This window comes from Lissotriton vulgaris, unplaced genomic scaffold, assembly GCF_964263255.1.
Source record: "Lissotriton vulgaris unplaced genomic scaffold, aLisVul1.2 SCAFFOLD_608, whole genome shotgun sequence".
Classification (NCBI taxonomy): domain Eukaryota; kingdom Metazoa; phylum Chordata; class Amphibia; order Caudata; family Salamandridae; genus Lissotriton; species Lissotriton vulgaris.
Genome location: NW_028248168.1, coordinates 406103 through 420647, shown reverse-complemented (window position 1 = coordinate 420647; position 14545 = coordinate 406103). Strand labels below are relative to the sequence as shown.

The following is a 14545-nucleotide window of genomic DNA, read 5'->3' as shown; positions in this document are numbered from 1 at the left end:
TGTGGGCAGGCATCCCATGCCATGCACGTCCGAAAAGCATGAAATATGCATAGATTTTTTAAACCTTAATTTCTCAAAAACAACACTGGACGGATTTACACTGAATCACAAACAGCACGCTTTCTGGGTATATCTAGCTTTTTGCCAAATTCCGTTCAACCGTGTTTTACTTCAGTTAACTATCACTGGTGAATTTCAGTGTTCTTTTAGTTAGTGCTAATTTGTGAAGAAAAAAAAACTGTGCCAGGGAACTTGTCTGGAGCCCACTGCAACTTGCACCACCCAGTGCCCTTGCCACTGTTGCCAATACCAGTACCAACACAACTACTATCACACTCTTCCAAGTGTGAACATTTAGATTATTCCAGGCCCCCAAAGCTATAAGACTGGCTTGGAAGGAAGGGGTGACTCATTTTAATGTATATTGAATTAATAATTAACTATTGTTGTGCTGGTCTCTAAATGAGACAAACAGAGCCACAATGTGGCAGACTATCATAAGCATTGACAATTAAGTGCAAAGTTATAAATATTTTGTTCATAATTGACATTTTCACCTAACTAAATGTGACAAACCGCACCACCATGTTTTGCAGCCGATCATAAGCACTGACAATTAATTGCAAAGTGTAAAATGTTTGTTGTTAATTGACAGTTTCATCTAACTATAACGTCACTTCAAACGTTGTTTTTTCAGTAAATGTTTACGGTTTTTGTAACATAAAGTAATTGACTATAGCCATACTCTACTATGCCAACTGCGTATGGATGAAGGGTTTGCACAGCATGGGGAAGGGTTCAATAACTTATTGACAGGTAACCATGCACCACAAATGGCCACAACTTATAAAATATACATGAATTTTGAACCTTAATTTCTCCAAAATTACTCAACGGATTTACACCAAATCTGAATCTCTGTTCAATTTTCCTATGGAAAATAGCTTCAGAAAAGCATGTTTCGCCCCCCTCCCTCCCCCCTTATTTTCTACACCCTGCTTGATGGATCACCCCATAAAATTCCAGGATGGAGCTGAAGTGGATGAGACTTTTGTTTGCAAAGTTTCATGAAAGTAAGTCAAACAGCCTCAAAGTTATTACCAATCCCAAAAATCAGTTCCCTATGGAAATGTGGTCCAAATCATAACTACCAAGTGGCAACTACCACTGCTTACTGTTGCACTGTTTAATATTGTTCAATATTGCCATCACATGGTTATGGTGAGGCCATAAACCATGGTGCCAAATGGTTTGTCAATGTTACCAGACAATGGCAATCTAGGACAATATAACAGGTTAGATATTATTTTAAATTACATGTTTAAGTTGGGGTATTTGGGGGTAGTCATCTGGACTAAAGCCATTTTCTTTAAACTGCAGCTAATTATGGGCAGTATTTAGAATTAAAGTATTTACAACTTGTTCACCTTTTGTGAATACATTGTTGATAAAATAAAGGACACTGGGGCGGGCCAGTGGATTTATTTCATACTGTGGCTGCATCATTTACCAGATATTATTGATTTACCACGAAGGCCACATGATTTGCAACATAAAAGCCTAACTTACTGTAGCGAATTCCGCATTCGGCTGTGGCCCCTGGTCGGGATTCTCTGAGACGCTGGTTTTGTTTTGAATTACTTTTTGGAATCTCTGAAGCAGATCCTCATACAGTCTTGAGTATTTTTCAGCCATCTTCAAGGCTTCTTGATACCGTTCTTCGATTGTACCCTCACCTGATCGTTTGCTATAACATTCTGAAAAAAAGGAAAGACAGGCTAAAGCAGGACCCAACATACTATGCCAAAATTTCGTAAGGTCCAAAAGCAACAAAAGTGTCATTCTCAGGCTTCGTCTCAGTTTTGGCGAAGACATATTTGGCATGATTCACAAAGAGCCTGCGCACTCATGGCGGAGGCCCCGCGGTTGTGGGGGAGTCTTATTGCGGAGATTCAGTCCCAAGTGCAGAAACTCCCCCCACGGCTGTGGGGCCACCACCATGAGTGTGGATGCTCTTTGTGAATCATGCCCATTGTTTAATCTCTGGAACATTTCATATTTACCATGTTCTTATTGTATAACTTGGGTTCTTTCACTGCTGATGTAAGGAACTCTTTTTTCCAATTTTAACACAGGAATGCAGTCTTTCCTGTGCTCTTCCCCATTGCTCCCCTACCCCTTCCCATTTTGTATTTATACATTTTTTAAATAATCCAGATGCAGACTGCTACTGGGCTGCTTGCTTCTCTGCCTCCCACACCTAAGCCCGTCTGTTTACGCCCCCCTTTGGGAATTGCTTTTTATTTTTATTTTTAAAACACTCCTACCATATGATCTCATGACTGATCTCAGGCAAATTTTCAGATAGGCCACATCATTGAGGTTGCTCTGGGTATTGTGTTCTTGCAGTTAGACCTCATTGATTCTTTTGATAAGGCCAACCATTTCATGCTAATCAATCATCATCAGAAGCTCGCCCTAGTAAGATCATCCCTTAAGTGCTTTGTCTCCTTCTTTCAAGGGCACTCTTAAGCTATCTCTCTGCACCAATGCCAGAGTTATATAGCTTACATTCAGTCTCCATTTTAGCTTTTTGTTTTAATTTTGCATCGTTTTCTAATAGTGGTGTACACATGTTTTCCCTAATGAGAGAATATGCCATGCCCACATTTATTTCTGCTCTACATTGTAGCCCTGTAGTCTGCACATTCAGTTCCAGGCACGCACAAGTGAGAACACAATGCCTCATTTTTGTTTTCTTGTAGCAGAGGACTCTTCAGCTTTAGACTAATTACAGACGCTGTTCTGCACCCTTGGCACAGTGGGATAAGCGTGCCATATTATTATTTAAACAGTGTTGATGCTGAAGTCAGTGAGAGGTTCACTTCCCACCGGCATCATCATGGAGAAGTGTGGCTCGGGGGTTAGAGGCGGCAGACCCGGAAGCTGAGATCAGCCCTGGACCAGGGTTCAATTCCCCGCCCCGACGGGGGTTGGGCTCAATAATTCCACGGACTCGATAATTCTCACTCTGGTGCCTACTCGACTCACAGGTTCACACTCTGCGACTCTGGGCAATAGCTTGCTTAATCTCCACAACGGCCTCTCGCGGTGGGATGCCTGGCTTTCACCTTGTGGATACCCTGCCGGGGTATCTCACAGGGGAATACCAGGACGGGTTCCCTAAGCAAGCGCATAGATGCCTGCGATGTGGGCGATTTGCGCTATATAAATACATGTACATTTACATTTACATCATGGAAAGCTGCTGTGACCGAGATGCAGTTCCGCTATCCCTGACATCACGCTGAGAAGGAAGAGAGCCATGCAAGAAGAAGTGAGCATGTATACACACTCAATTTGGGGTGCATTTGTTAATGCACTAGGGCCAGCTTCCTGACATACAGTACTAAGGTATGGGGTTGGTTCATTCCAATATGCCTGGCAGATGGGTACTCCCAACATGCTCTCTTTAGCATGATTGAACTGTTCCTATTTTTCACCATTCTAATAATGCTAATAACACTGTATCTGATCGCACCCAAGGGCCCTTCACCTGCCGGAACTGCAGCTTCTCCAGCATCCGGCCCGCCAAAACATCAATCAGAGAACCCAACCACCTCCGATGCATCCTCCTCAACACCCGCTCCGCTCGCAAGCATGCCATCGAATTCTGGGACCTCCTAGACTCAACCAACCCCAACGTCGCCTTCTTGACGGAGACCAGGTTGAACACCACCTCGGTACCAGACATCGCCATAGCCATCCCAGAGGGCTACAAGATCTCCCACAGAGACCGCACCAACGGAGTGGGAGGGGGAATCGCCATCATCCACAAGGACACCCTCAGAGTCTCGACCAGCACCGACGACACCCTCACCACTGCCGAGCACATGCACTTCCAGATCCACACCGACCCCAACACCACCCTCAGAGGAACACTCGTCTACAGAACACCCGGACCCCGGCCACAGTTCAGCGACGCCATCATTGACCTCATCAGCACCCACGCCCTCATGGGTGCGGATGAGGTCTACATCCTCCTCTGAGACCTGAGGACTACATCCTCCTCTGAGACCTGAACTTCCACCTCGAGAACAACAACAACGCCAACTCCACTGCCCTGATCTACAACCTCGCCAACCTCGGACTCAAACAGCTCGTGACGACACCCACCCACGCCCCTGGACACACACTGGCCCCATCTTCTCCGCAAGTCCCCATGTCTCCTTCAACCACACCACTGAACCCCACTGGACAGACCACAGATGTGTCCACTTCACCTTCAGGAAACCCACCACACACCACCGGACCCAACAGATGCCACGCCGCTGCTGGGGCAAGACCACCGAGGACCAACTGACCACCGCGCTCACCCTGGGACCACCCACCGACCCCGCTGACCCCGCCACCACTGCATCACCCTCAAACAGTGGATCAACGACTGCGCCAACACCCTCGCCCCACTCAAGACCTACACCACCAATCACGCCAACAAGAAAGCCGTCTGGTTCACCGAAGACCTCCGAACCTCCAAGCGCACCTGTCGGAAGCTGGAGAAGAACTGGCTCCGCGACCGAACACCAGACAACTACACCGCCCACAAGGACGCAACCCACAGACACCACCAACTCATCAGGACCGCCAAGAGGACCGCCTTCAAGAACCGCCTAGACAACAACGCACACAACAGCTCTTCAACATCGTGAAAGAACTCTCCAACCCCAGCGCCAACACCAACGACATATCACCATCACAAGACCTGTGCGACTCACTGGCCACCTTCTTTCACTGCAAGATCACCAACATCCATGACAGCTTCAACACCACCACCCCCACCACCGAGACCACCACCCCTGCGACCACCAAGCGCACCAGCCGCCTGACCACCTTGTCCAACGTCAGCAACAATGGCACCGTCAAGACCATGAACTCCATCCACTCTGGGTCCCCATCTGACCCATGCCCTCATCACGTTTTCAACAAAGCCAGCGCAGCCATCGCTCCCACCTCCGGTAAATAATCAACATCTCCTTCGAGACAGCAACCTTCCCAGAGAGCTGGAAGCACACCGAGATCAACGGACTACTGAAGAAACCCAAGGCAGACCCCAACGACCTCAGGAACTTCCGGCCCATCTCCCTGCTCCCTTTCCCGGTGAAGGTCACAGAGAAGTTCGTCAACAGGCAGCTGACCCGCTACCTCAAAGACAACAATATCCTGGACCCATCCCAGTCCGGCTTCCCCAGCAATCACAGCACCAAGACCGCCCTCATCGCCGCCACCGACGACATCAGGATCCTTATGAACAAAGGAGAAACAGCCGCCCTCATCCTTCTGGACCTATCAGCAGCCTTCGACGCGGTCTGCCACCGCACCCTAACAGCACGCCTCCATGACGCCGGAACCCAAGAGAAGGCCATGGCCTGGATCACATCCTTCCTCTCTGGCAGAACCCAGAGCGTCCGCCTCCCACCCTTCCGCTCCAAGACCACCGAGATCATCTGCGGCGTTCCTCAGGGATCATCCCTCAGCCCGACGCTGTTCAATATCTACATGGCACCACTCGCCCACATCGCACGACGGCATAGCCTCAACATCATCTCCTACGCCGATGACACCCAGCTGATCATCTTCCTCACCGAAGAATCCCACACCGCCAAAGCCAACCTCCACAGAGGAATGAAGGCCGTCGCCTAATGGATGAAGGTCAGCAGGTTGAAGCTGAATTCAGACAAGACGGAGGTCCTCATCCTTGGCGCATCCCCCTCAGCCTGGGACAACTCCTGGTGGCCAACTTCGCTAGGAACTGCCCCAGAACCCACCAACCACCCACGCAACCTAGTGGTCATCCTCGACTCCGCCTTCACCATGACCAAGCAGCTCAACGCCGTCTCCGCCTCCTGCTTCAACACCCTCAGAATGCTCCCCAGGATCTTCAAATGGATACCCTCCGACACAAGAAGAACCGTCACCCAGGCTCTCGTCACCAGCAGACTGGACAACGGAAACGCCCTCTACGCAGGAACAACAACCAAGCTCCTGAGACGGCTGCAACGCATCCAGAACGCATCGGCACAACTAATCCTCGACGTTCCCCGACGCAGCCACATCACACCCCACCTGAGAGGCCTGCACTGGCTCCCCGTCAACAAGAGGATCACCTTCAAACTCCTCATTCACGCACACAAAGCCCTACACAATGCCGGACCAGCATATCTCAACGATCGACTCAGCTTCTACACCCCCACCCGCAGCCTCCGCTCTGCCACCTGCTCTGCCACCCTCGCCACAGTTTCACGCATCCGGAAAATCACCGCCGGCGGCGCCCCCAAGACTTGGAACACTCTCCCTACCAGCCTACGACAGACCCAGGACCTGCTGGCCTTCAGAAGACTTCTCAAGACCTGGCTCTTCGATCAGTAGCAGGCTTCAACCCTGACTCCCCCCCCCCAGTGCCTTGAGACCCTCACAGGTATGTAGCGCGCTTTACAAATGTAATGATTGATTGATTGATCTTTCTGACAGTCACAGTTCATGTTTTATTTACAAAGATGAGAGATTTCAATAAGCATTGAAAATGCATTATCATAGTTTTTCTTTGTGACACTTTGGACATGCATAAGTGGCCAGGTGCAGTCTGTAGAGCCAGCGACGACTGGCTACAAGTTCCACACAGTATCTAAAATCATTGGGTCACAGCCCTTGTACATATACTCCCAAAGTCTTTGTTCTAGGAGGACTTCAAACAACTTTAGAAGTGCACAACACCCCCATTCAGTCCCCAGCCCTGGCTCCAGACACACTTTAGTGGGGCGGAGACCGAATTGTGAAACGCAGGCGCAGCCCTATTCAGGTGCTAGCGAAACTCCTCCTGCTACTCTAAATGCAGTCCAGGCCTATTCAGCCCAACTATGAGTCACCCAGGAAGGCAGGACACTCCTCACCCCCCCATGGGACTGTCTCCAGTGAATGCACATCACCAGCCATTGTCACTCAAAAACCAGACAGGGAATTCACAACCAGGCAAGGCACAAAGTACCATAAGCACAGAGAAATACCCGCTCCTAAAGGTTGCATTTCCAAAATAGTAAAAACAAATCCGCTTTCACCAATAAGCAGGATTGATCACTACTATTCCAAACATAACAAACATGGCCACGCTACCTCTTTCATATGAGAAATTACCACTGAAACACATATCAGGGAATTCCCAATGAAAACCTATAATAGGAGAAGGCCTCACAGCAGTGAGAAACCAAATAGGCAGTTTGTCACTACCAGGACATGCCACACAATAATGGCACATGTCCTACCTTTTACCTACACAGCCCCCTGCCCAACGGGCAACCTAGGGCCTATCTTGTGACCTGTATGTCATAAAATGGGAGTTTCAGACTTGGCAAATACTTTAAGTGCCACGTCACTGTGGCAGTAAACTTGCACACAGGCCCTGCAGTGGCAGAGTCCTGAGTCAGGTTTGAAAGGCTACATCTGTGGGTGGTGTATTCAGTGCCCCACTCACATCATTTCCTTTACTGGCCCTGGGTATATAGGTTACCAGTGTACAAGGTACTTACAAGTTAATAAAATATGCCAAACGGAGGTAGACCAACCATACCAAGTTTACAGGAGAGAGCACATGCACTTTAGCACCGATCAGCAGTGGTAAAGTACCCAGAGTCTTAGAATCAACAAAAACAGTTCAGAAAAAATACAGGAGGTAGGCAGAAAGTTTGGGGAAAACCCTGCAAAAAGGGCCAGTTCCAACAAAAGGTGGATCTGATGCTGAAATGACCAAGCACCACGAATACAAACGCCTCTAATTTTGGAGTGGTGAACCATCCTAATTGCAAAATTACCAAACAGACATCTGAGTCTTCTAAAGAACACTTGGATAGAAACTAAGCTTTAGCTAAAGCACAATCTTCATCTCTGCAACCAGCGTCTTCTCAAAAGCATTGCAATCTATGTAACTGTGATACACTTAAGCAACCTGCTAGGTAAAAGTATTCTGATACATGTCCTTCTCGTTCATTTAAGGACTCTCCGGACGAATGGTCAGAGAAAGGGGGCCAATGGGACTGCAGACTGGAGGAATATGTGAATCCTAAAATGGACTCACAGTGCTATTCTGATGTCATCATAAAAAATGAAGAGAATCTTCCAAAATATAAAAAGGAGAAAGTGGCCAGAATTTCTGATAAATGTGCCACAAATACTCAGAATACTAATTGAGAAAAAACATGAGCAAGAACAGTGCAGCACAGGTCACCATAGTTCACTAGACTATTCTAGGGATTCTGGTGGTGAGACCCACTAATGACTATGTACAGCTAGAAACTCCAGATTGACTGCCAAGCCCTCATGATGGTGTCTATGAGTTACACATGCAAATTAAGAGTAAAGAACAGCGTACTATTAAAGTTCTATTCTGGCAGAACTTAGGTAATGAGTACAACATTCTCCTGGCTGAGGTAGATTGGCTGCCTGAGTTTTTCAGAAAAGTCCCACATGAGACAATGTACTCATGCTTTCTTTTTCTGTTATTGTTCTTGAGAAAGTTAAAGCAGCATATGCTACAGAATATGCTGTTGCTCAAGCCCCAGCCTTATATATCGCAATGAGGTGGGTTGGGATAAAGACTAACCTTATCATGTTATACCTATAAAGTCCAGCCTGCAGGTGCAAGCACAATCCCTATTCAACATAAAGATAAACACCCTGTTAGGGAGATTCTATCACTATTAAAATATCAAGGAGTAATTGAGCCTTTTGACTCTCCTATGAACAATCCATTGTTTCGTGTGCTCAAGCCAGATCATTCCTGTTGCATAGTCTCAGACAATAGACAAATAAATATTCATACACGCACTTTTGCAATCAAAATTCACATAGCACGCGATTAATAACATTGTTTCTAAAAAATACAAATCTACATTGGACATTTCCAATGGCTTTTTCTGTCAAAATATAGTGCCTGAAAGTTGCAAAGTTGACTACATTCACAGTGCTAGGTGCCCAGAAAAGGTTCTGTAGGCTTCTGCAGAGGTATAGGAACAGTCCAGGTCAGCTTGCAGCCCGAGTAAGTTCAATTCAACAAGAAATTGACACAGAAACATTGTCCTATGTTAATGATATTTACCTCACAGATGGCAATTTAAATGCACATTTGGCCAAAGTGGATCACATAACCCTGGGATTCATTGACCATTGCTATAATTTATATTTTCAAACTCTAATCAGTGTTCTGTTTCTAGGATACGGATTATCAAATGAAGGCAAAAGTCTAGCGCCACATTTGTGCTCTTTTGCAACCACCAAATACTTTTAAAAATGTTCAATCTCTTTCTGGCTTACTACATTTTAAAATCTATTTTGGTAGAATATACATAACAGACTACGCACAACGGATTAAACTCTGGGTTCACTGACAAAATATCCCCATACAAAAATATTGTGACATAAACATCGATGTCAAAAATATTGTCATGCTATACTTATGTAAATGACAAAAATATTGTTGTCACTAATATCGATGTATATATATATAATTATATACATTTAAATAGTAAACATTCATTCTTTTTAAATAATAACACTGATGTAATAAAAATAAAATATATGCAATGGCTTTAAAATAAATATAACAATTATAATTATTTTTTAAAGTAAAACACATATATATTTATTTACATATATCTAATTTAAAATATTATGACACTAATAATTGTAATTACAATATTTCTAAATATAAATAATATTAACTATATTATATATATATATATATATATATATATATATATATATATATATATATATATATATTACCTACTGGCGTCTCGCCAGTAGGTATATATAGTTAGGATTTTTTCCCTATGGGATTTTTGAAAATTCTATGTCTAATAACTTTGGCGTTTGTGGACGGAATCGGCTGAAATTTTCAGGAAAATGGCACATTTTGTTTCTGAGCAGCCCCTGAAAATTTGGTGGGGTTTCGTCAAGGGGGGGCCGAGAAAAAAGGGGGGTCCCAAAACGCGTTTTTCCCATTCATTTTTCCATAGGGCGGTTGGACTCACTTTTAGCTCGAACGGCTGAATGGATTTGCACGAAACTTGGCAAAATTGTAGGGACTGTTAGCCCGATGTGCCTTTGCTAGGTCTCAATATATGTGCTCCAGTAGTTTTTGAGAAATTAACGTTCAAAACAAGATATATATCTGTAACAGCGCTCCGGGCAGCGATCCGGTCCGCTTACTTTTCGCGAAACGGAACTTTGCGCGCAGAAAGCTGATTGGCTATCCGGTGTCTGTCAACATTCTAAACAGTCCGGAGCGGCCGCCATCTTATCTCTCGGTAGGATCGAGAGAGAAGAAGAGGTGAAAAACAAAGGGGGAATTTATTGAAAGGGGGCAAGGTATACCCCTCTTGACCCCCTAGGAATGTTGTTGGGGTTATTAAAGGGTCCCGTGGGGAAAATAAAAAAAAAATGATTTTTCACGGTAAAAGCGCTTCACGGGCTGCGAACTGGGCCGCAAACTGGTAGCGAAACGGGAATTCGCCATTTTGTGCTTCGTTTTAATTGTTTAGAGACAAAAATTATCGCTGCACATCGGCCACAATGCATGAATATCGCTGAAAAGTCAGCGATATTCATGCATTATCCAGCAAATGCTCTTAGCCATGTTATCCACCTTCCATTGGATAACATGGCTAAAAACTGCTCTGTGCGTGAGCTTTTTTTTTTTTTTTTGCTGCATGACGTTTGTTTACGTTCGATTCGATGGAAATCAGGAAGTGTTGACCACCATTTTGTCACTGCGAGTAAATATTTTGTTATAAATGAATCCTTATTGATAAACATTGTCTGCGCCATCTTGCGTTTTTGTCCAATGCCACAATTTTGTCGTGCACGGCAGCCATTTTAGATGCCTTGACCAGGGCCACTCTCTGCACGCCGCCGATCCTCAGCATGGCTCCCCACCCTCGCAAGCATCTCCCCCACGCACTGGTCACCCCCGCTCTTTCTCTCATGCATGGGCCATATACTTCCCCCCATCTGCGCTGCTCTTCTCTGAGAATCACACCCTGTGCTCGCCCGACACCTCCCTTTCACCCTATTCACTACCGCACCCTCTGACACTCCTCTTCCTCTGTGTCCGATTGTCCAGGCCGGACCTAGGCTATCACCTAGCCCTGCGGATGTAGTTTATGGCCCCAGCTGTAGAGTATCCAGACATGCCAACCCTCCCGATTCAGGCGTGAGACTACTGATTTCAGTGCTAGTCTTTCGCTTCCCGATTTCTGCAAGGAAAAACCCGGGGGCATATTACCAACAACTAGCGATAATTTTTGTCTCTAACTTGTTTAGAGACAAAAATTATCGCCGCACATCGGCGAATTTTATCGCACATAAACCTTGCTATTAGCAAGGTTTATCGCAAATGCGATAAAAAACGGCCGCAATGCATGAATATCGTTGAAAAGTCAGCGATATTCATGCATTATCCAGCAAATGCTTTTAGCCATGTTATCCACTTCCCATTGGATAACATGGCTAAAACTGCTCAGGGCAGGTGTTAGGTTTTGGAGATATTCGCGCTTAGCGCGAATATCTCCAAAAGTTGGTAATAGGAGATAGCGATGGTTAGGGACTGTTTCCAGTCGCTAAAATCTTGGCACGCCCACTTTGCATGTCGTTAGTGATAAATATCACTGATATGCAAAGCGGGGCCCAAGATGGTCGCTATCTCCTTTTAGCTGTCACTAACTGGTGTTAGCGACAGCTTGGTAATAGGGAGATAATTTTATCTCTTTTTTTTTTGGCTTTTAAAGCCAAAAAAGCGGAAATAAACCCCCTTGATAATATGCCCCATGATTTCTCGGGGGTTTCAGCTGACAGGGCTTGGTATTGTGTTACGTGCTAATTCTTCCAGGAAACGTCAGAGGGTCGATGCAGGGGTTCTAGAAGGGGTGATAAACCATTTAAGCCTCATGAACAAGCGCATGGTCTTTTAAAGATTTGTGAAGTACTCGGGGTGGCGGTGTGTGTGTGCCCTCTTTCAGGAGCGGGCGGGGGGGGGCACTGCCAGCAACTTGCCAGGCCAGGCAGTGTTCAACACGTGCATCACCCTTTCTCTGCATGCTATTGCGCTCCATGCTTCGGAAAGGTAAGAAAAAGAACGTGCATTTGAGTTTGAAATGTCCGATCTTGTAGCAGTACACTTGCAAAGCCCACACATGACAATAACCCGATTCAAGGCCCCATTCACCCGATTTTTTAAACATATATAGCACTCCAACAAAGTTAGATTTTAAAACTTTATTAACTTTTAACTATAATGAACGGAACAAAAACTGTAAAAACATTTAAACATTTTTCACCCAAAAAAGCAACAATGGTCAGAAGCTGTCTTTTGTGCGAATAGTCCCAAGGCAGCACAACGTGCAGAGTTCTGGACGGCACCCAGGTGATGTCGCCTGGGTGCCGCACTGGTTTTGGGATCCTACAATGCTGCTCCGAAAATTGGCGTGGGGCGTCCCGGGTGGTGCGGGGGGAGGCCTCGTCAGTAGCGGTCTGTTGTGCGAATAGTCCCAAGGCAGCAGTACGCGCTGAGATGTTGATGGCACCCAGGTGATGTCCAGTAAACTGCCGCACTGGTTTTGGTATCCTACAATGCTGCTCCGAAAATTGGCGTGCGGCGGCCCGGGGGGGGGGGGGCGTGGGGGAGGCGGCGTGAACGGGCCTCCCCAGGTGGCGGCCATCCAGCTGAGTTGCGCCCGCTCTTGCGGCTACAGCGTCTCGCTCACCATGTTGTTGAGTTGCTCCCACTCTTGCAGTGCAGCGATAGGCGGCTGCCACATGACTCTTAAAATGGCGGACGGCTCTTCGGTTTTGGGCCTGGTCCACTGAAATGGCCCTGGGACACCTTGGAACTCGGACGCTTGCCTGCTAGGGCTTGGGCTCCATTCTCGAAAAGCGTCCCCTCAGCCGTGAAGATTCTACAAAAGTCTTGGGGGCCCCCGACTCCCGCAGGCTTCCGGTGGGGAGCGGCTGCCATGATTGCTCGCGGAATGACCACGACGGAGCCACGAGATGGTGGTGCTCTCATGCTGACGCCAGCTTCAGTCTGAATGATCCAGAAACAAGGTGGGGCTTTCATCGTTTCGGAAAAAAAAATGTTCTAAACCAATGAAAAGTGTTATTTTTAGGTCATATGACCAAGCCTTTAATCTTTAGGAAACCAAAAGTAAAATGAACCAATGAAAAGTTTTATAAACAAGTCACATGACCTGTTATGCGGCATAGGGCTAGAAAAAGCGTAGAAAATCCGTTGGCACGTGAGGCGGCGTCAGTAGCGGACCGATGTGCGAATAGGCCGAAGGCAGGACAACGCGTCGAGATCCGGATGGCACCGAGGTGGTGTCCAGCAAATTGCCGCACTGGTGTGGCCATCCTACAATGCTGCGCCGAAAGACGGCGTGTCCAGCTGAGTTGCGGTCACTCTTGCGGTACAGTGACTCGAACGCGCCGAGATCCGGATGGCACCGAGGTGGTGTCCAGCAAATTGCCGCACTGGTGTGGCCATCCTACAATGCTGCGCCGAAAGACGGCGTGTCCAGCTGAGTTGCGGTCACTCTTGCGGTACAGTGACTCGAACGCGCCGAGATCCGGATGGCACCGAGGTGGTGTCCAGCAAATTGCCGCACTGGTGTGGCCATCCTACAATGCTGCGCCGAAAGACGGCGTGTCCAGCTGAGTTCCGGTCACTCTTGCGGTACAGTGAGTCGAACGCGCCGAGATCCGGATGGCACCGAGGTCGTGTCCAGCAAGTTGCCGCATTGGTGTGGCCATCCTACAATGCTGCGCCGAAAGTCGGCGTGGGGTGCCCCGTTGGCTTATGAGGTGATGTCAGTAGTGGACCGATGTGTGAATAGGTCGGAACCAGCACAAGGCGCCAAGATCCGAATGGCAAGTCCTGGATGTTGAGTGCCATAGTTGAGAGTTCTGAGCAGTGCTTGTAAGACTGTCTGAAGCTTATTTGCACCTGCTGCAGCTTCACTATTGCCCTGGTGTGGCCAAAGGTCGCACATGACATAGGCGGCCGGCTCCCGAGGTCCGGCGGAACTCTTTTCCTTTTCCTTTCTACTTCTTTTCCTACAATCCGTTTCATCTGAAGACACGACCAGGTCCCTGAATGTGTGCAGGGGGACGCTATTGATTGAATGAAAATGGCGGCTTGACACAAAGCTGACTCAAGCACTGCTGTTGATGCTATACAGACCAAAATTGGTTTTCAGTTTGTACATTTTTCAGGATTTTTTTTCCATCCAAGTCTGATTGAGAGTTTGTAGAAAAATGGCTTCAGATTTTCCACATACTACTCTTCAACATTCTTCCTAAATGTAACAATGTGAAACTCACTAGGAGAACGGCTGTTTCTGTTTCCTTTCAAAATGCTGCCAACAATATTTTCTGAATGGAAGACACCATCTTGTAGCATAAAGGGCCGAAAGGGGTTCTGGTCTGGCCGATGGTTGGTGGA

General features: G+C 46.9%; 1 protein-coding gene across 1 annotated transcript in view; it reads right to left on the bottom strand.

The window, feature by feature from the left end:
- Positions 1-1260: 1260 nt before the first annotated feature.
- The window catches only part of LOC147664903 (clusterin-like), a 239867-nt gene continuing 226582 nt past the window's right edge, over positions 1261-14545 (bottom strand). The window contains exons 6-7 of the mRNA XM_086949904.1: positions 1570-1757; positions 1261-1278 (exon numbers count right to left, since the gene is read on the bottom strand). Coding sequence (XP_086806030.1) covers positions 1261-1278; positions 1570-1757 — 206 coding nt within the window. The remainder of the gene's footprint in view (positions 1279-1569; positions 1758-14545) is intronic.